Source organism: Mangifera indica, chromosome 3 (assembly GCF_011075055.1).
Source record: "Mangifera indica cultivar Alphonso chromosome 3, CATAS_Mindica_2.1, whole genome shotgun sequence".
Lineage (NCBI taxonomy): Eukaryota > Viridiplantae > Streptophyta > Magnoliopsida > Sapindales > Anacardiaceae > Mangifera > Mangifera indica.
The window spans coordinates 21,912,523-21,934,429 of record NC_058139.1 but is presented as its reverse complement, the minus strand read 5'-3'; the positions used below and the strand labels follow the sequence as shown (position 1 = coordinate 21,934,429).

Genomic DNA, 21,907 nt, shown 5'->3' with positions numbered 1-21,907 from the left:
AGCTCAAATAATGATGACGACTGTTGACCACGATGTTAAAATTAAAACTAGCTAATGGAAAACCTTTTCACCTACGCAAAAAAATATGTTCTAACTGGTGTAACTTCTAAGGATATTATAACTGAAGGGGTGAAAAATTTTTAGACACGAAAATTCTTCTTGCAAAATATGTGCATTGTGATCAAGTCTTGAGGTTTGTAGGGTACAAAACCATAACAACAATATTATGAGTTCAGATAATGATAACAAAGATTGTTGACCACAATATAAAAATTAAAACTAGCTTAGAGAAATCTTCTTTCACCAATGCCCAGAAAGAAAATTTCTATTTGTTAGAGTAACGTTTAAGATACTATAATTGAAGAACTGAAAAATTCTTGAAAATAAAATTCTTCCTGCAAAATATGAGAAAATTATTTAAGAAAAGACAACCTTTTCATTGAAAAGAGGTACATTATGATCAAAATGGTCCGTCTTCAAATCGGAGAAAACAAACGTCTCCATCTTTGAACATTTGGCTATAGTAATACTTTTCAAGGAAGGGCATTCCAAATAGTTAGTTCCTGAATAGAAGTTTGTCAAGTCAGGCAATAGCTCAAGAACAATGGAATTCAGATGAGGGATGAAAATTTTATCAATGGCTCCCTCCTTTCCTTCGTCTTTTGTAATAATTTCTCCAATCAAAGCACAATTCTTCACTTCAATCTCTTGAAGTTGATCAAGGCCCAAGATGATAGCAGGAGTAAATATATATCTCAAGCTGCTGCAACTGTGAACTTTCAGTGATTTCAGGTTGTTGAAGCCCAAAATTTCTTCCTCACTGTTCCTTATTGTCTTTCCTTTTATATCAAATAAATCTTCCAATGAATGGTAATTTCTCACCTCCAAAGTCTCCAAATTTCTTAAATCATTGAATACATGGAACGGAAAAGCAGTTGACTTATCAAAATCCTCATCCAATACTAACCACTTTAAATTGCAGAATAAGCCGACTGGCAATCCTTCGTTCCAAATTTTCTCCCTTAATGTGGGGAGTTTAGAGAGCTTGACATATTCCATGTTGCGGAAACCAATCTGTAAAATCCAAAAAAATGGATTAAACCACTGTATAATCAATATTTTGAATTTTGATAGACTAAAAAAAAAAAGCTTAAGAAAATGAGTATTTAAGTAGTGACAATGTTATTTATTTTTATAGTTTTAATTTGTGTCCCTCATTTTTATATAGGACCACCTCAAAGTTGGACAAGAAAGACCATTGACAGACTTAATCATATGCTGCCACTAATCAGACAGGCAGCAAAGAAAATAGCCACTATGTGGCCGTGAATATATATATTAACAAGAAAATGATTAAATTGTATAGAATTATAATATACTTTTTGCATGCAATTGACTATCTAAATATACATTAAAACTGGGTTTTAGAAAAAATAAATTGTGGAGTTACACGTAGTTCTCTTAAAAATTTAACCAAGGTATAATGGCAGATTTAGAACAGTGTGAGAAAACCCAAAATCCAATAAAACAAAAAATAATCGTTCAAAAACCAACTTATCGAAAAAATTGAACAAACATCTTCCTTACGTTTTCAAACTTGCTTAGTCTGCAATTGATTTGGATATGTCATTAGTAGATTGAGATTCGTGGCATAATGGAATTAATTCAATCGAAATATGAGTTTGGTAACCTTTCACCCTAGTCTATAGAAGATAATGCTCTGGTAGTTATGACCTTGCCAACATTGCATTAATCTCTCCAATAAAATCAAAATTATAATATATTTAATATCCCAATTAATATTACAAACTGATAGAGACTTAATATGAATTTTATTAATATTAAAATAAAAGTGTTAACACCTCTATTTTTACCAAATAACAATATTCTTGTCCTCTCAATATAATCATCTCTATTTATTTTACCTTTTTCAAATCAAACATTTTATCCTAATCTTAAATATTATATCATAATCACAAAAATATTATCTTAATTAAATATTTTATTCAAATCTTATATTTTCTTTATTATTAGTATTATTATTATTGAGTTCTAACCAACATATCTATTAGTAGTAATATTTAAAATATATATATATCAATAGCAACGTTGTAAAAGGAAGAAAAAAACAAAAGTTTAGTGGAGAGTAAGTACCATATCTGTAAATATTTGTTGAATAGTTGAATTGAGACCATCCTTCCAGAAATATTTTACATCATCATCTGGCTTAGTCAATTGTACTTCCTTTAGCAATGGTGTGCTTGAAATTCCTTGCGAAAAAATGTTCAATTTTGGGCATTGACTCACAATAACTTGTCTCAAACAAGGGAATTGGAAAGAATATTTGGCTGAGCAGAAGAATGCAAGGCTTGATAAACAGTGAAGCTCCAAAACTTTCAATTGGCCAAAAACAATCTCTTCTTCTTTGTCTCCCTCGTTTGCCATTACCTCTATCAATAGCTTGCACTCTCTTATTCTCATTGTTGTGAGATTGACAAGAGTTTTAGCTGCTTCACTTGTTAGTACCTTGGCTAATCCATTGCAATTGTATACCTCTAGAGTTTCAAGATTTTTGAAAGACATTGCAAATGGCATTAACATTGTCAAACAATGACATCTACGCACTCGTAGCCTTTGAAGATTTGGAAGAAATGTGTTCCCTAGAAAATCCTGTTTCCATATATGTCCTTGTTCATAGGGGAATAGCTCTTTGAAACTACCATCAATAAATCCAAGTGACTCCAAACAATTTAATTTTTGAAGGAAATTGAACAAAGAAGCAACAAATTCATCATCAAAATTACCCAGCCAAAGTATTTTAAGCTTGCCAAAGCTCTCAACTATTTCAGAGTGGACGAATGTCAATCTGAAGTCATGTGCGTCTAATCCCAACTCTTCCAAATTTGGTATGACCTGAAAATTATGAACAAGTAAAAAAGTAGGTGTGACTATTAAGTCATCAACGAGTGCACTGCAACGCATAAATAAATAACTAGGATTTTTTTATATAAATGGTACAGGTGTCACATGTTATATACATCTAATAAGCAAGTAAAAAATATATATAACCAGATCTTTAATCTGGAGATAATGTACATTACATTGATGTAAACAGAACAATACAAGGCAAAAGTCCTATCAACTATTATGAGCCAAATTTTAATACAAAAAAATAAGAAACTGGTTTATAGCGTGTGAAACTCATATTACTCATTAACTTTCTCCAGCTCACAATCTGTTTATGCATTTAAAATTATTAATTAAATAAATATCTTACGAAGTAAATAGACCTTAAACAAGAATTACATAAATGACCAACAATTTTTAATCAACAAACTGAATAATACCCTTCAACTAAAATATTCAAACGATTAATATATATTAACTCAATAGATTTATGGAGAAAAACAAATTTATTATAGTCAAGCAAAAGGAAAAGTACCCCTTTGTTTATTTTCATTTGCAATAGAAAATTTAATGTCCTTATGAATTGGAAAATAAAATTCATTGATCCCTAATTCAAATCTTGATTTTGTGTTGGTGTAGTATATTTGTAGGCCCAATAGTTATCTAACATCAATTGGTTGATGGAAGGTCTTTGGGTTGATACATGAAGAGTTCCTCCACCTATTAGACTTGTCTGTTGTGTTGGATACTTGGTTGTACACCAATAATACTAAAAAGTGCAGCCTCTAATGAAAGGGATAATGCTCAAATCAATCTGGATAATATATAGATGTTTTATTTATGAATGGGTATAGATTAAATTGAAATCATACCTTTTCTAAGAAAAAAAGGGCAGGCTGCCTCTCCCTGTCTCTGGCTTGAAAGCTAGGAAATTCAGAAGCATATAAATTTATGTTCTTGCATTTATACACACCCAAACTTCTTAACATTGGCCACTCTACTGCATGCAACCGCGGGTAGAAACATTTCAGTTCCTGTAAATTTTCAAGGTGGATCCATGTTAATTGTGGAAACAAAAATATTGGGGCCCCATTAACTTCTTCCTCAGAAACAATTTTCTCCAACCCACAAGAGTTTATCCGTAGCTTTTTAAGTTGCACAAGACCAGTAGCAGTAGAAACTGGAAAGAGACTTTTCATACTCTTACAATTCTTAACAATCAATCTCTCTAGATTGTGTAAAGTGAAATGTCCTTGAGTATTAGATGGAACAATAGTCAATAACTTTTCACAGGATTCGACTCTCACAACTTTTAGTTTGCAAAAGGATTCCATATAGAGTTTTTGGTTGTACCATATCAGTTGTAAGTTATCCAAGTGTAAGAGCACCATCTTTTCCAAGCTTGGAAATGCGACCTGCAGCAGACAGTTCATGACATTAACATTGGGGCATTTATATATGACTCAAAACCAAAAAGTGTTTAGTCAGGTTGAACAACTGTTAAACCAAATCAAATCTTCATGTTTGTAGGGAACAGAATCATAAAAACAATATTTTTGGTTCAGATAATGGTAACAAAGATTGCTGACCATGAGATTAAAATTAAGACTAGTTAATGGCAAACTTTTTCCACCTATGCAAAAACATATACGCTACTTGGTGGTGTAACTTTTAAGGATATTATAACTGAAGGGTGAAAAATTCTGGACAGGAGAATTCTTCTTGCAAAATATGTGTATTATGATCAAATCTTGAGGTTTGTAGGGAACAGAACCATAACAACAATATTTTGAGTTCAGATAATGATAACAAAGATTGTTGACCACAATATAAAAATAAAAACCAGCTTAGAGAAAACGTCTTTCACTAATGCCTAGAAAGAAAATTTCTATTTGTTGGAGTAGCTTTTAAGATATTATAACTGAAGGGGTGAAAAATTCTGGAAATGAAAATTCTTCTAGCAAAATATGAGAAAATTATTTAAGAAGTGACAACCTTTTCACCGAAAAGAGGTGCATCATGATCAAAATGGTCTGTCTTCAAATCGGAAAAAACAAACGTCTCCATCTTTGGACAGTTGGTTATAGTAATACTTTTCAAGGAAGGGCATTCCAAATAGTTAGTTCCTGAATAGAAGTTTGTCAAGTCAGGCAATAGCTCAAGAACAATGGAACTCAAATGAGGGATGAAAATTTTATCAATGGCTCCCTCCTTTCCTTTGTCTTTTGTAATAATTTCTTCAACCAAAGCACAATTCTTCACTTCAATCTCCTGAAGTTGATCAAGGCCCAAGATGATAGCAGGAGTAAATATATATCTCAAGCTGCTGCAACCGTGAACTTTCAGTGATTTCAGGTTGTTGAAGCCCAAAATTTCTTCCTTACTGTTCTTTACTGTCTTTCCTTTTATATCAAATAAATCTTCTAATGAATGGTAATTTCTCACCTCCAAAGTCTCCAAATTTCTTAAATCATTGAATACATGGAACGGAAAAGCAGTTGACTTATCCAAATCCTCATCCAATACTAACCACTTTAAATTGCAGAATAAGCTTACTGGCAATCCTTCGTTCAAAATTTTCTCCTTTAATGTGGGGAATTCAGAGAGCTTGACATATTCCATGTTGTGGAAACCAATCTGTAAAATCCAAAAAAAGGGGTTAAACCACGGTACAATCAATATTTTGAATTTTGAGAGACTAAAAAAACAGCTTAACAAAATGAATATTTATGTAGTGAAAATGTTATTTGTTTTTGGGATATTAATTAAAGTAGACAAAAAAAAATTCCGCCTAAACGTTCTTAAGCAAACTTTTGATGCAGTTACTTTTCTAAGCAAATTCATCGTTTATTCCAATAATACCCTTTTTCCTTTAGTATACTTTCCCTTCAGCCTTGTTTTTTCTCAATCCAACCAACAGTGGTAAACTCTAGTGGTACATCATCACATTGACTATAAGATAGTTTAATAACTTATATCATAATAAATCCAAACTTTTGTTGAAAACTTTTTGTGAAAACTTCCATTGATAAAAGTTTAAAACTTTGAATACTAATTTCTGAGAGAGATTTGATTTTGTTTATTTGTTTAGTTACCAATTATATTAGTTGTGTAGATAGTGAATAGCTATTGTATTAGTCGAAGAAAAACAAGTTCTAATGTCAAATCAAAATGGAAAGCAAAAAAAGGATTTTCTAGAAACCGAGTGTGAGTGCGAAAATACAAATTGCAAATGCGTGCATGCGAGAATGCATACATTTATGTCACTTTATATAAAAATATTTATATACAGGAGTCCGAGAGCATTTCTCGCACTCATGTCTTATATTAATATTAAATAATTTATATATATTTTTTATAAAAATAATTAATATAAAAATAAATTATTATATAAAAAATATTTTATTATAAAAATATTATTTATATATAAATATAAACATAAAATATTTTATATTTACATAAAGCAAAAGAAATGCACGCATTTTCGCATGCACACTCGCACTCGCACTCGCACTTCACACTTGCACTAGCACCACACTCCCACTCAATTTCCAGAAAATCGCTTTTTTGCTTTCCGTTCTGATCTTACATAAAAAACTTATTCTACTTTGACTAATACAACAGATATTCACTATCTACACAACTAATATAATCGGTAACAAAACAAATAAATAAAACCAAACCTCTAGAAAATTAGCATTCAAAGTTTTAAACTTTTATCTGTGGAGATTTTCACAGCAAGTTTTCAATGAAAGTTTCGATTTATTATGATATAAGTTATCAAACTATTTTGCATTCAATGTAATAATATACTGTTGGAGTTCATCATTGTTCGCTGTGTCGAGAATGAACACGGCTAAAGGAAATGTATACTAAAGAAAAAGGATATTATTAGAATAAATAATGAATTTACTTAGAAAAACAACTACATCAAAAGTTTGCCAAAAAACGTTTAGACGACAATTTTTTTCCCTATTTTAATTAATATCCCTTTATTTTTATAGTTTGAATTTGTGTCCCTCATTGTTATATAGGACCGCATCAAAGTTGGACAAGAAAGACCATTGACAGACTTAATCTTATGCTGCCACTAATTGGACAGGCAGCAAAGAAAGTAGCCACTGTGTGGCTGTGAATATATGTATTAACAAGAAAATGAATAAATTGTATAGAATTATAACATTCCTTTTGCATGCAATTGACTATCTAAGTATACATTGAAACTGGGTTTTAAAAAAAAAACATTGTGGAGTTACAAGCAGTTCTCTTAAAATTTAACCAAGGTATGATGACAGATTTAGAACAGTTTGAGAAAAACCAGAATCCAATAAAACAAAAAATAATTGTTCAAAAATTGAACAAACATCTTCCTTACTTTTTCAAACTTGCTTAGTCTGCAATTGATTTGTATATGTCATCAGTAGATTGAGATTCGTGGCATAATGGAATTAATTCAATCGAAATACGGGTTTGGTAACCTTTCATCCTAGTCTATAGAATATAATGCTCTCGTAGTTATGACTTTGCCAACATTGCATTAATCTCTCCAATAAAATCAAAATTATAATATTCTTAATATCCCAATTAATATTACAAACTGATAGGGACCTAATGTGAATTTTATTAATATTAAAATAAAATAGTGTTAACACCTCTATTTTTACCTAATAACAATATTCTCCGTCCTCTCAATACAATCATCTCTATTTATTTTACCTTTTTCAAATCAAATATTTTATCCTAACTTAGATATCATATCATAATCACAAAAATCTTATCTCAATTAAATATTTTATTCAAATCTTATATTTTCTTTATTATTAGTATTATTATTATTGAGTTCTAACCAACATATCTATTGGTAGTAATATTTAAAATATACATATCAATAGCAATGTTGTAAAAGGAAAAAAAAACAAATGTTTAGTGGAAGAGTAAGTACCATATCTGTAAATATTTGTTGAATGGTAGAATTGAGATCATCATTCCAGAAATATTCTACATCATCATCTGGCTTGGTCAATTGTACTTTTTTTAGCAACGGTGTGCTTAAAGCTCCTTGCGAAAAGATGTTCAATTTCGGGCATTGACTCACAATAACTTGTTCCAAACAGGAGAATTTGAAGGAATAATTAGTTGAGCAGAAGAATGCAAGGCTTGATAAACAATGAAGCTCCAAAACTTTCAATTGGCCAAAAACAATCTCTTCTTCTTTGTTTCCCTCGTTCGCCATTATCTCTATTAATAGCTTGCACTCTCTTATTCTCATTGTTGTGAGATTGACAAAAGTTTTGGCTGCTTCACTTGTTAGTACCTTGGCTAATCCATTGCAATTGTATACCTCCAGAGTTTCAAGATTTTTGAAAGACATTGCAAATGGCATTAACATTGTCAAACGATGACATCTACGCACAAGTAGCCTTCGAAGATTTGGAAGAAATGTGTTCCCTAGAAAATCCTGTTTCCATATATGTCCTTGTTCATAGGGGAATAGCTCTTTGAAACTACCATCAATAAATCCAAGTGACTCCAAACAATTTAATTTTTGAAGGAAATTGAACAAAGAAGCAACAAATTCATCATCAAAATTACCCAGCCAAAGTATTTTAAGCTTGCCAAAGCTCTCAACTATTTCAGAGTGGACGAATGTCAATCTGAAGTCATGTGCGTCTAATCTCAACTCTTCCAAATTTGGTATGACCTGAAAATTATGAACAAGTAAAAAAGTAGGTGTGACTATTAAGTCATCAACGAGTGCACTGCAACGCATAAATAAATAACTAGGATTTTTTTATATAAATGGTACAGGTGTCACATGTTATATACATCTAATAAGCAAGTAAAAAATATATATAACCAGATCTTTAATCTGGAGATAATGTACATTACATTGATGTAAACAGAACAATACAAGGCAAAAGTCCTATCAACTATTATGAGCCAAATTTTAATACAAAAAAATAAGAAACTGGTTTATAGCGTGTGAAACTCATATTACTCATTAACTTTCTCCAGCTCACAATCTGTTTATGCATTTAAAATTATTAATTAAATAAATATCTTACGAAGTAAATAGACCTTAAACAAGAATTACATAAATGACCAACAATTTTTAATCAACAAACTGAATAATACCCTTCAACTAAAATATTCAAACGATTAATATATATTAACTCAATAGATTTATGGAGAAAAACAAATTTATTATAGTCAAGCAAAAGGAAAAGTACCCCTTTGTTTATTTTCATTTGCAATAGAAAATTTAATGTCCTTATGAATTGGAAAATAAAATTCATTGATCCCTAATTCAAATCTTGATTTTGTGTTGGTGTAGTATATTTGTAGGCCCAATAGTTATCTAACATCAATTGGTTGATGGAAGGTCTTTGGGTTGATACATGAAGAGTTCCTCCACCTATTAGACTTGTCTGTTGTGTTGGATACTTGGTTGTACACCAATAATACTAAAAAGTGCAGCCTCTAATGAAAGGGATAATGCTCAAATCAATCTGGATAATATATAGATGTTTTATTTATGAATGGGTATAGATTAAATTGAAATCATACCTTTTCTAAGAAAAAAAGGGCAGGCTGCCTCTCCCTGTCTCTGGCTTGAAAGCTAGGAAATTCAGAAGCATATAAATTTATGTTCTTGCATTTATACACACCCAAACTTCTTAACATTGGCCACTCTACTGCATGCAACCGCGGGTAGAAACATTTCAGTTCCTGTAAATTTTCAAGGTGGATCCATGTTAATTGTGGAAACAAAAATATTGGGGCCCCATTAACTTCTTCCTCAGAAACAATTTTCTCCAACCCACAAGAGTTTATCCGTAGCTTTTTAAGTTGCACAAGACCAGTAGCAGTAGAAACTGGAAAGAGACTTTTCATACTCTTACAATTCTTAACAATCAATCTCTCTAGATTGTGTAAAGTGAAATGTCCTTGAGTATTAGATGGAACAATAGTCAATAACTTTTCACAGGATTCGACTCTCACAACTTTTAGTTTGCAAAAGGATTCCATATAGAGTTTTTGGTTGTACCATATCAGTTGTAAGTTATCCAAGTGTAAGAGCACCATCTTTTCCAAGCTTGGAAATGCGACCTGCAGCAGACAGTTCATGACATTAACATTGGGGCATTTATATATGACTCAAAACCAAAAAGTGTTTAGTCAGGTTGAACAACTGTTAAACCAAATCAAATCTTCATGTTTGTAGGGAACAGAATCATAAAAACAATATTTTTGGTTCAGATAATGGTAACAAAGATTGCTGACCATGAGATTAAAATTAAGACTAGTTAATGGCAAACTTTTTCCACCTATGCAAAAACATATACGCTACTTGGTGGTGTAACTTTTAAGGATATTATAACTGAAGGGTGAAAAATTCTGGACAGGAGAATTCTTCTTGCAAAATATGTGTATTATGATCAAATCTTGAGGTTTGTAGGGAACAGAACCATAACAACAATATTTTGAGTTCAGATAATGATAACAAAGATTGTTGACCACAATATAAAAATAAAAACCAGCTTAGAGAAAACGTCTTTCACTAATGCCTAGAAAGAAAATTTCTATTTGTTGGAGTAGCTTTTAAGATATTATAACTGAAGGGGTGAAAAATTCTGGAAATGAAAATTCTTCTAGCAAAATATGAGAAAATTATTTAAGAAGTGACAACCTTTTCACCGAAAAGAGGTGCATCATGATCAAAATGGTCTGTCTTCAAATCGGAAAAAACAAACGTCTCCATCTTTGGACAGTTGGTTATAGTAATACTTTTCAAGGAAGGGCATTCCAAATAGTTAGTTCCTGAATAGAAGTTTGTCAAGTCAGGCAATAGCTCAAGAACAATGGAACTCAAATGAGGGATGAAAATTTTATCAATGGCTCCCTCCTTTCCTTAGTCTTTTGTAATAATTTCAACCAAAGCACAATTCTTCACTTCAATCTCTTGAAGTTGATCAAGGCCCAAGATGATAGCAGGAGTAAATATATATCTCAAGCTGCTGCAACCGTGAACTTTCAGTGATTTCAGGTTGTTGAAGCCCAAAATTTCTTCCTTACTGTTCTTTACTGTCTTTCCTTTTATATCAAATAAATCTTCTAATGAATGGTAATTTCTCACCTCCAAAGTCTCCAAATTTCTTAAATCATTGAATACATGGAACGGAAAAGCAGTTGACTTATCCAAATCCTCATCCAATACTAACCACTTTAAATTGCAGAATAAGCTTACTGGCAATCCTTCGTTCAAAATTTTCTCCTTTAATGTGGGGAATTCAGAGAGCTTGACATATTCCATGTTGTGGAAACCAATCTGTAAAATCCAAAAAAAGGGGTGAAACCACAATATATTCAATATTTTGAATTTTGAGAGACTAAAAAAAAAGCTTAACAAAATGAATATTTATGTAGTGAAAATGTTATTTGTTTTTGGGATATTAATTAAAGTAGACAAAAAAAAATTCCGCCTAAACGTTTTAAAGCAAACTTTTAATACAGTTACTTTTCTAAGCAAATTCATTATTTATTCCAATAATACCCTTTTTTCCTTTAGTATACTTTCCCTTCAGCCTTGTTTTTTCTCAACCCAACCAATAGTGGTAGACTCTAGCGGTACATTCTCACATTGAATATAAAATAGTTTAATAACTTATATCATAATAAATCGAAATTTTTGTTGAAAACTTTTTGTGAAAACTTTTATGGATAAAAGTTTAAAACTTTGAATACTGATTGCTGAGAGAGGTTTAATTTTGTTCATTTGTTTAGTTACCAATTATATTAGTTGTGTAGATAGTGAATATCTATTATATTAGTCGAAGTAAAACAAGTTCTGCTGTCAGATCAGAATGGAAAGCAAAAACAAGATTTTCTAGAAACAGAGTATGAGTGTGAAAATACGAAGTGCAAATGCGTGCATGCGAGAATGCATACATTTCTGTCACTTTATATAAAAATATTTATATAAAGGTTCCGAGAGCATTTCTCGCACTCATGTCTTATATTAATATTAAATAATTTTTTTATATTTTTTATAAAAATAATTAATGTAAAAATAAATTATTATATAAAAAATATTTTATTATAAAAATATTATTTATATATAAATATAAACATAAAATATTTTATGTTTACATAAAGCGAAAGAAATGCACGCATTTTTGCATGCTCGCACTCACACTTCACACTTGCACCAGCACCGCACTCCCACTCGATTTCTAGAAAAATCGCCTTTCTGCTTTCCGTTCTGATCCTACATAAAAACTTATTCTACTTTGACTAATACAACAGATATTCACTGTCTACATAACTAATGAAATCGATAACAAAACAAATAAATAAAACCAAACCTCATAAAAATTAGCATTCAAAGTTTTAAACTTTTATCCGTAGAAGTTTTAATGAAAGTTTCGATTTATTATGATATAAGTTATCAAACTATTTTGTATTCAATGTGATAGTATACTGTTGGAGTTCATCATTGTTCGCTGTGTCGAGAATGAACACGGCTAAAGGAAAGGTATACTAAAGAAAAAGGGTATTATTAGAATAAATAATGAATTTACTTAGAAAAGCAACTACATCAAAAGTTAACCAAAAAACGTTTAACACGACAATTTTTTTCCCTATTTTAATTAATATCCCATTATTTTTATATTTTGAATTTATGTCCCTCATTGTTATATAGGACCACCTCAAAGTTGGACAAGAAAGACCATTGACAGACTTAATCTTATGCTGCCACTAATTGGACAGGCAGCAAAGAAAGTAGCCACTGTGTGGCCGTCAATATATGTATTAACAAGAAAATGAATAAATTGTATAGAATTATAACATTCCTTTTGCATGCAATTGACTATCTAAGTATACATTGAAACTGGGTTTTAAAAAAAATACATTGTGGAGTTACAAGCAGTTCTCTTAAAAATTTAACCAAGGTATGATGACAGATTTAGAACAGTTTGAGAAAAACCAGAATCCAATAAAACAAAAAATAATTGTGCAAAAATTGAACAAACATCTTCCTTACTTTTTCAAACTTGCTTAGTCTGCAATTGATTTGTATATGTCATCAGTAGATTGAGATTCGTGGCATAATGGAATTAATTCAATCGAAATACGGGTTTGGTAACCTTTCATCCTAGTCTATAGAATATAATGCTCTCGTAGTATGACTTTGCCAACATTGCATTAATCTCTCCAATAAAATCAAAATTATAATATACTTAATATCCCAATTAATATTACAAACTGATAGGGACCTAATGTGAATTTTATTAACATTAAAATAAAATAGTGTTAACACCTCTATTTTTATCTAATAACAATATTCTCCGTCCTCTCAATGCAATCATCTCTATTTATTTTACCTTTTTCAAATCAAATATTTTATCCTAACTTAGATATCATATCATGATCACAAAAATCTTCTCTCAATTAAATATTTTATTCGAATCTTATATTTTCTTTATTATTAGTATTATTATTATTGAGTTCTAACCAACATATCTATTGGTAGTAATATTTAAAATATACATACCATATTTAAAATATACATACCATATTATTATTGAGTTCTAACCAACATATCTATTGGTAGTAATATTTAAAATATACATACCATATTTTAACGTAAAAGGAAAAAAGCGCAAATGTGTAGTGAAAGAGTAAGTACCATATTTGTAAATATTTGTTGAATGGTAGAATTGAGATCATCCTTCCAGAAACATTCTACATCATCATCTAACTCAGTCAGTTGTACTTTCTCTAGCAACGGTGTGCTCAAAGGTCCTTATGAAAAGATATTCAATTTTGGGCATTGACTCACAATAACTTGTCCCAAACAGGGGAATTTGAAGGAATAATTAGTTGAGCAGAAGAATGCAAGGCTTGATAAACAATGAAGCTCCAAAACTTTCAATTGGCCAAAAACAATCTCTTCTTCTTTGTCTCCCTCGTTCGCCATTATCTCTATCAATAGCTTGCACTCTCTTATTCTCATTGTTGTGAGATTGACAAGAGTTTTGGCTGCTTGTTAGTACCTTGGCTAATCCATTGCAATTGTATACCTCTAGAGTTTCAAGATTTTTGAAAGACATTGCAGATGACATTAACATTGTCAAACGATGACATTTGCGCACTTGTAGCCTATGAAGATTTGGAAGAAATGTGTTCCCTAGAAAATCCTGTTTCCATATATGTCCTTGTTCATAGGGGAAGAGCTCTTTGAAACTATTATCAAAAAAACCAAGCGACTCCAAACAATTTAATTTTTGAAGGAAATCGAACAAAGACGCAACAAATTCATCATCAAAATTAGCCAGCCAAAGTATTTTAAGCTTGCCAAAGCTCTCAACTATTTCAGAGTGGAGGAATTCAATTTGAAGTCATGTGCCTCTAATGCCAACTCTTCCAAATTTGGTATGATCTAAAATTTATGAACAAGTCAACAAGTTGGTGTGAGCATTAAGTCATCAACGAGGGCACAACAATGCACAAATAAATAACAAGGAATTTTTTTATATAAATGGTACAGGTGTCACATGTTATATACACCTAATAAGCAAGTAAAAAAAATATATTACCAGATCTTTAATCTGGAGAAAATGTAAAATATATTACTGTAAACAGAAACACACAAGGCAAAAGTCCTATCAACTATTATGAGCCAAATTTTAATACAAAAAAATAAGAAATTGGTTTATACTGCATGAAACTCAGATTACTCATTAACTTTCCCCAGCTCAAGTCCTGTTTATGCATTTAAAATTATTAATTAAATAAATATCTTACAAAGTAAATAGACCTTAAACAAGAATTACATAAATGACCAACAATTTTTAATCAACAAATTGAATAATATCCTTCAACTAAAATATTCAGTCGATTAATATTTATTGACTCGACAGATTTATGGAGAAAAACAAATTTATTATAATCACGCAAAAGGAAAAGTACCCCTTTGTTTATTTTCCTTTGCAATAGAAAATTTAATGTCCTTCTAATGAATTGGAAAATAAAATTCATTGATCCCTAATTCAAATCTTGATTTTGTGCTGGTGTAGTATATTTGCAGGCCCAATAGTTATCTAACATCAATTGGTTGATGGAAGGTTTTTGGGTTGATACATGAAGAGTTCCTCCACCTATTAGACTTGTCTGTTGTGTTGGATACTTAGTTGTACACCAATAATACTAATGAAAAGGATAATGCTCAAATCAATCTGGATAATATATAGATGTTTTATTTATGAATGGGTATAGATTAAATTGAAATCATACCTTTTCTAAGAAAAAAAGGGCAGGCTGCCTCTCCCTGTCTCTGACTTGAAAGCTAGGAAATTCAGAAGCATATAAATTTATGTTCTTGCATTTATACACACCCAAACTTCTTAACATTGGCCACTCTACTGCATGCAACCGCGGGTAGAAACATTTCAGTTCCTGTAAATTTTCAAGGTGGATCCATGTTAATTGTGGAAACAAAAATATTGGGGCCCCATTAACTTCTTCCTCAGAAACAATTTTCTCCAACCCACAAGAGTTTATCTGTAGCTTTTTAAGTTGCACAAGACCAGTAGCAGTAGAAACTGGAAAGAGACTTTTCATACTCTTACAATTCTTAACAATCAATCTTTCTAGATTGTGTAAAGTGAAATGTCCTTGAGTATTACATGGAACAATAGTCAATAACTTTTCACAGGATTTGACTCTCACAACTTTTAGTTTGCAAAAGGATTCCATATAGAGCTTTTGGTTGTACCATATCAGTTGTAAGTTATCCAAGTGTAAGAGCACCATCTTTTCCAAGCTTGGAAAAGCGACCTGCAGCAAACAGTTCATGATGTTAATATTTTGGTATAAAATATCCACAAGTTCACAATGAGAATGCAATCCAAATATTGTGTTAGGCAACATTGTTTTTTATTATAAAGAAGTAACTATATTACCTTTTCATTGAAGAGCGGGTATATATCAATAAAGTTGTCCTCCGAGTTTGCTTCTTCTTTAGGTTCTCTCTCTATTTCTGGATAAAAAGACTTACAGAAGAATGTCTTCAAATTAGAGCAGAGCTCAATGTGAAGTTCTTTTAAGGAAGGGAATTCAATCAAATTTCCCACGCAAAAACTTGTGAGTTTTGGAAGAACTTCAAGCTTCAGATACAATAGTTTGGGAAAACTCATATCAACTATCTTTTCTTCATTTTGTACTCCTTCTGGGTCAGTTATTACTTCCATTAAAGCTTTTGGAGTTGATTAAGACTTTTGACCATAGAGGATGAAAACAAAAATTTCAAGCCATTACACTCCTCCACGGTCAAGCTTTTTAGGCATTGACTATAATGAAACATTGCTAGAGGTCGATCAATGCATGTATTCTCAAAATTAATTGAACATACTTTCAAGTTCTCCAATCTTGGAAAGACAACCTGTAGAGACAATTTTTTTCCATAAACATCACTTATAAACTAATAAAAATACTAATTTTTACATCAAAAGAAAATGAGAGATGAAAATACAAAGCATACCCTCATGTCAAAGCAGATCTTTATGAATTTGGGTAGACATTGTAGTGTCAGAGAACACAACTGATTGAACTCAGTCTTATTATTTGTTTCAATTTCATCACCAGGGTCATTATTTTCTTCACCAAAAATCTCTTTTAGGTTCTTACAATCAGTCACTTCAATTTCTTCTAGTTGCACAAGGTTTTTTACTATGAAATATACAAAAAGATACTCCAATCTATCACTTTTTTCAATTTTTATGATCCTTAAATTTTTGAAGGACCCTACATTGAGTTGACCATGACATATATTCTTCAGTTTAATCAAATTACCAAGAATCAAGGACTCCAAGTTGGGAAGGACTAGTTTTCAAGTAACTGAGTTAAAGATATATAAAAGCTCGAGATCATCTTTTATATGTAGATGCTTTAAATGTGGAAAACCATCCACATTGAGTTCATAAATAACATTTCTAACACCACTCATTCCTTTTAAAGAGAGATCTTCAGTCATCTTCAACAAACTTTTGACCCCATGCTGCAAATGAATACTATCATCAATCATGAGTTTCAACATTCTTGAAGTTGAAAGGTCAAATTTAATAGGCCACTTCCATTTATCTCCAATAAATATTTTATAACTTTTCAGTTTCTTGAAGAACAAGTCTTGTGGCATAACTCGAGCATCTTGAATATGAAGATGTAAAGCTGTTAGATTAGACAACCGCTTCAACTCTTCAAGACTAGCATTTCTTCGTCCTTGATTATCAACTCCTTCAACTTCCCATTGAACAAAGCTATCGCCCATATATAATTCTTGTAATTGAGACAAGGAGGAGATGACATTTGTGGCAATGTATTTAAGGTTTGAACAATTGCTCAAATCTAACAACTTCAACCGAGTCAATTGTTTGATTTCCGTAGGAAACTCTTTAAAATTAGATCCAGCCAAGCTAAGAATTTCTAATTTACTTAGCTCTCCAAGTATTCTTATATCCTCTAATATGCAGAATTTCAGGAGCAATGTTTTAAGGCTTTTTAGGAAAGAAATGGATGAAGGTAATGGCAAGAATTGCAATCCGCTGAGACTTAATACTCTAAGTTCTTTCACCTCTTCGAAAAAAGCATTTGGAATTTGTGGAGAGCGATTTATTGCAAATAGGAAGAATAACTTCAATTTTGGATATTCTAACCGTTCAGGAAGATCATAATTAATATTTCTATCGGGCAAAGATATAGCAATTGAATCTTTTGATATCTTCTCCCCCAACACTTCTTCCAAGCCGATAACATTTTGAATATTAAACATCAACTTCTCCATTGATGCAATCGATACCGCAACAGCATGAATAATGTCATGCATTTTAACTGAATTGTCATAGGTACCATCCAACAATAAACAAGAAGCTTTGAGATGATCTATCAACCTGTGCAATCTATTCCTTCCTTCTTCCAATGTATAAACATCTCCAAACAAACTCCAACCCATACTACATTTTAAAAGGTCATCAATAAACACACTATCACCAGCATTGTAGAGAGCACAAAGAAGAAATAATGATTTAGCTTCCTTATTTTTCAAAAATTTGTAACTCAGCTCTATCCTAGAATACAAAGTTTCATCCATATCTAGAATATGTGTTGGATTAGACCTTTTCAGTTGAGCCAAGACATCTTTCCAAGCATGAAGACTCTCATTTTTCAATGCATTTGCAATTGTTGAATTGCAACTGGCAAACCTGCACATTTCCTAACAATCTCAACCGTCACAGAACAAAAATCAGAGCTTTTTGCAACACCACCCACAATCTTGCAAAACAAATTCAATGCGTCTCCATAAGATAGAGGACCAATGAATATGTCCTTCTGAGTCTTCATATCTTTGCTTAATAAATCCCGATTTCTAGAAGTTAACAATATTGTGCATGGCCTGATCTTCTCATCGTTTTCTCCCTCAACACCTTTGAAAGGAATTCCAATTGCATCCAAGCCAAGTTTTGTCCAAATATTATCTAAAATTACTAGTAAATTCTTCTCCTTCCTTATCCTGTTTCGTAGTAGATCAGTTCTCTGATATTCATCCTGCTGCCTAAATTCCAGTCCTAGCTCAGAAGCAACTTTTTCTTGAATTCTTTTGTAGTCTGGAGTTTGTGTTGCCTCAGCGATGACCACCTCATCAAAGAACTTGTTTTTCTTTGCTTCCCATGCTACTTTTTTGACCAGTGTGGTTTTGCCGACACCTCCCATCCCATATACCCCAATCATGTTAATATTAACATCCAGCAATGCCTCCATAATTTCCTGAAAAGCTTCCTCTCTAGAATCAAACGTCTCATAGTCTCTAACATACATGGATTCTGCCCTCTGGAGAGCAGGACGGTAGGAAACACTACTAAAATTGCCTTTCCCCAGCAAATCGGCACCATCCATTTGGGCTTTCATTGCTTGCTTTCCGAGCTTGTAACGTTGAATCAAATTAGGACATGACCCCAATTTGAAACAGCCGCCCTTGTTTGCTTTATCCTCATCCTCAGTGATGGCCTTTTCTACCCTTTCAGTGAACTCATCTACATCACTCAGCCATTTCTTAACAGCTTTATAAATCTCTTCCCCCTGCCTTTCAGCCGACTCTACAAGTTTTTCTACTGTTTCTCTTTTATTTCTGAGATCCTCAACTTGTTTTTTGAGGTCGTTGATGTAGCTCTGGTACTTGAACACATACGATATCTGCTGTTTAAGCAAAAAATGTCCCGACTCTGTAGCATTGGTTGCAAGTCGCGCAGCAGTGCTGATAGCTATTTCTTCAGCCATTGCCTATAAATACTTGAACACACGCACACACACACACACACACACTCTCTCTCTCTCTCTCTTTTTTTTTTCTTCTCAAGCAAAGCTACAAGTAAAGGGTGCTTAGGAGGGAAAGGAAAGGAAAGAAAAAGAAGTGGACAACATTATATAACAAAATATTTCAACAAATATTTAAGAGAAAAGCTTAATGAACAAAATCTAGTTTCACACTGAGAATACTGAACATACAAGCAAGGCTAATCGATAATTCAATAATGAAAACAGGGGAAAAAAAGAAACAGAAAAGATAAAGAATGAAACTTCTAAGCGTTCTCAGGATACCAAAAAAAAAAAAGCGCGCGCACACACACACACAACAAACAAGTATAAAAATCAAAGTTTTTAAGAGCAACCCTCAATGAACATAGTCTAGCTTGAAGCAAACAGATAACTACCAGCAATAATAAAAAGAGAAGTTGACGATACTGCTAATTCTTTTTTTTTTTTTTTATCGTAAGAAATTTATTGATACTGAGTATAAAACAGATCTAATAAAAAAGATAAGAGAATTGGTAGTTAAAGCCTGGGTAATGACAATTATAGAAAAGTAATTTGAAACAACAGACAATTAAAAGAAAGAAATCATAAGGGAAGGTTTAGAACAAGTACAAGTAGAGCTTGATGGCTTGATCAGTATGTTTCTCTGAGAAGTAGAGGTAAGTTTTGAAGCACCACAGACTACAGAGTGTTTGCTTTACTTGTTTGCAGGTAAGAAAGAAAGCATTAATGATTGTGTAAGAATGAAGAAGCTGAAGAGATAGAAGATTCAACGCCCAAGTCTTGCTAATATTATTAATTACCACATCAAAAACAATGATGTTTCCATTTAGCTACTTTGAAACATCCAGACCACTACTTTAAAGACTGGATTTGAGTGCTTGTCGTGTTTGAATATGAGTTTGATCAAATAGGATTTGAATTTTAAATTATTCAATTAAGTTTAAATTTAAACTAATTGAAGACTATTAATGGATTAATAATATTATTAATAAAATAAATAATATTATTATATATAATCAATAGAATAAATAATATTATTAAAGAAATATTTGAGTTAAATTTTTAAATTAAACTTTTGTTTAAATTCATTAATGAACGAAAAAGATCCTATTATCATAATATTTGTTGTTAACATTGAAGAGAGTTATGAATTCAATTTGGGTTTGGTGTTCAGGTTAGTAACACTAAGACAAAACAATATTGTTTTTATTCTTAAACAAATCAATGTCATCATTTTGTTTACTTATGCTTTTCAAAAAATGGTCTTAGGTTAAGTCAAACCATTCTTTTATGGTCGCATTAATCATGTCAAATAGAACAATCTCTGATTTAATGAGTAACTCTATAATCAATAAACCAAGTAAGTGAGGAGTTTGACGCCATCATTTTGCTTACTCATAATTTCTTAAAAATGGTCTTCTGTCAAGTGTTCTGATACTATTTTGTGGTTCCAAACTAGGTTTCGGGTCCACTAGAATTCTATACTAAGATGGAACAAGAGCTATTCTATTTCTTAATAAAAAACCAAAACCTACTTTTATCCAATTGATTTTTAGATATTTTTAATTTAAAATTATTTAATTATTTTATATGCACTTAGTTTTATTTAAGCCTAGATAGTTTCTTATACCTTAATAGTATAGATGAAATTTTAAGGAATCCTTTTAAGAGAAAAGTCATAAAACTCTAAAAGGTTGTTTGGTTCTAATCAATAAAAATTACCTTGATAATTTGTATTTTATTATTTACATTATCTTGTTTAATTTATTAGTAATAAAATATTATAATGATTTTCTATTATGAATGGTGATATGGTAGATAATGTAAGTGGTAATTTGATGATTGCTCTCACCTTAGGTATTAAAAAATTACAAAATAATTTTAATTTTATTATAATTATATTTTTATTTATTAATTTTTTAGAATAAAAAAACTCTTATTTTTAATTAATATAATAAGTAATATAAAAAATATTTTAGATTAATTATATTAAAAAACATTTAAATAAAATAATTTATTAATATTTTTTTACTGTCTCTAACTAAACAGAATAATTATTTATACCGATTTATTTTTATCAAATTTTATTAAATGTAATAATTATTTATATCTAATAATTTAATATATTTTTAATATAATATTTTAATTTTAATAATAAAATATTATTCTAAAATCATAAGGAGAAAAATGTCATAAATCTCCAGATAATAACGCGTGGGAACTTGTTAATTGGATAAATTGTCTTTCAAAGATAAAAAAGGACAAAACTATTTTAAATAGACGCCGAAAGTTGAAGGACAAAATTTATTCTCAAAATTTTGTTTTTTCAACAACTTATCTGATATGAAATAACATCCAGCAAAAGAAATCCTGAGCTGGAAATGGAAGTAAAGGAGGGGGAAGATTTGGACTTTGATCTTTATCAGCCAAAGAAATCCTGAACGCCTCTTCCAGCAAAAACCCACCAGACAGCTCAACCAAAACAAAGTTCACAGTGAGCAAAACGACGCTCGACCCAACAATCACACCTATCACCACACCTGTCGTCCCCAATACTTTACCGAACGCCCGACCATTCTATCTCCCTAATCTCCTTCGAAACTCCACTCAACAAATCCCCCGCTTTTTC

The 21,907-nt window shown here is 31.2% G+C and overlaps 1 protein-coding gene across 1 annotated transcript in view; it reads right to left on the bottom strand.

Moving 5' to 3' along the window:
- Positions 1–21,907, bottom strand: part of LOC123211639 — an 89,631-nt gene that overhangs the window by 7,467 nt on the left and 60,257 nt on the right. The window contains exons 4-5 of the mRNA XM_044630431.1: positions 2,155–2,913; positions 433–1,074 (exon numbers count right to left, since the gene is read on the bottom strand). Of these exons, the coding sequence (XP_044486366.1) occupies positions 433–1,074; positions 2,155–2,913 (1,401 nt within the window). The remainder of the gene's footprint in view (positions 1–432; positions 1,075–2,154; positions 2,914–21,907) is intronic.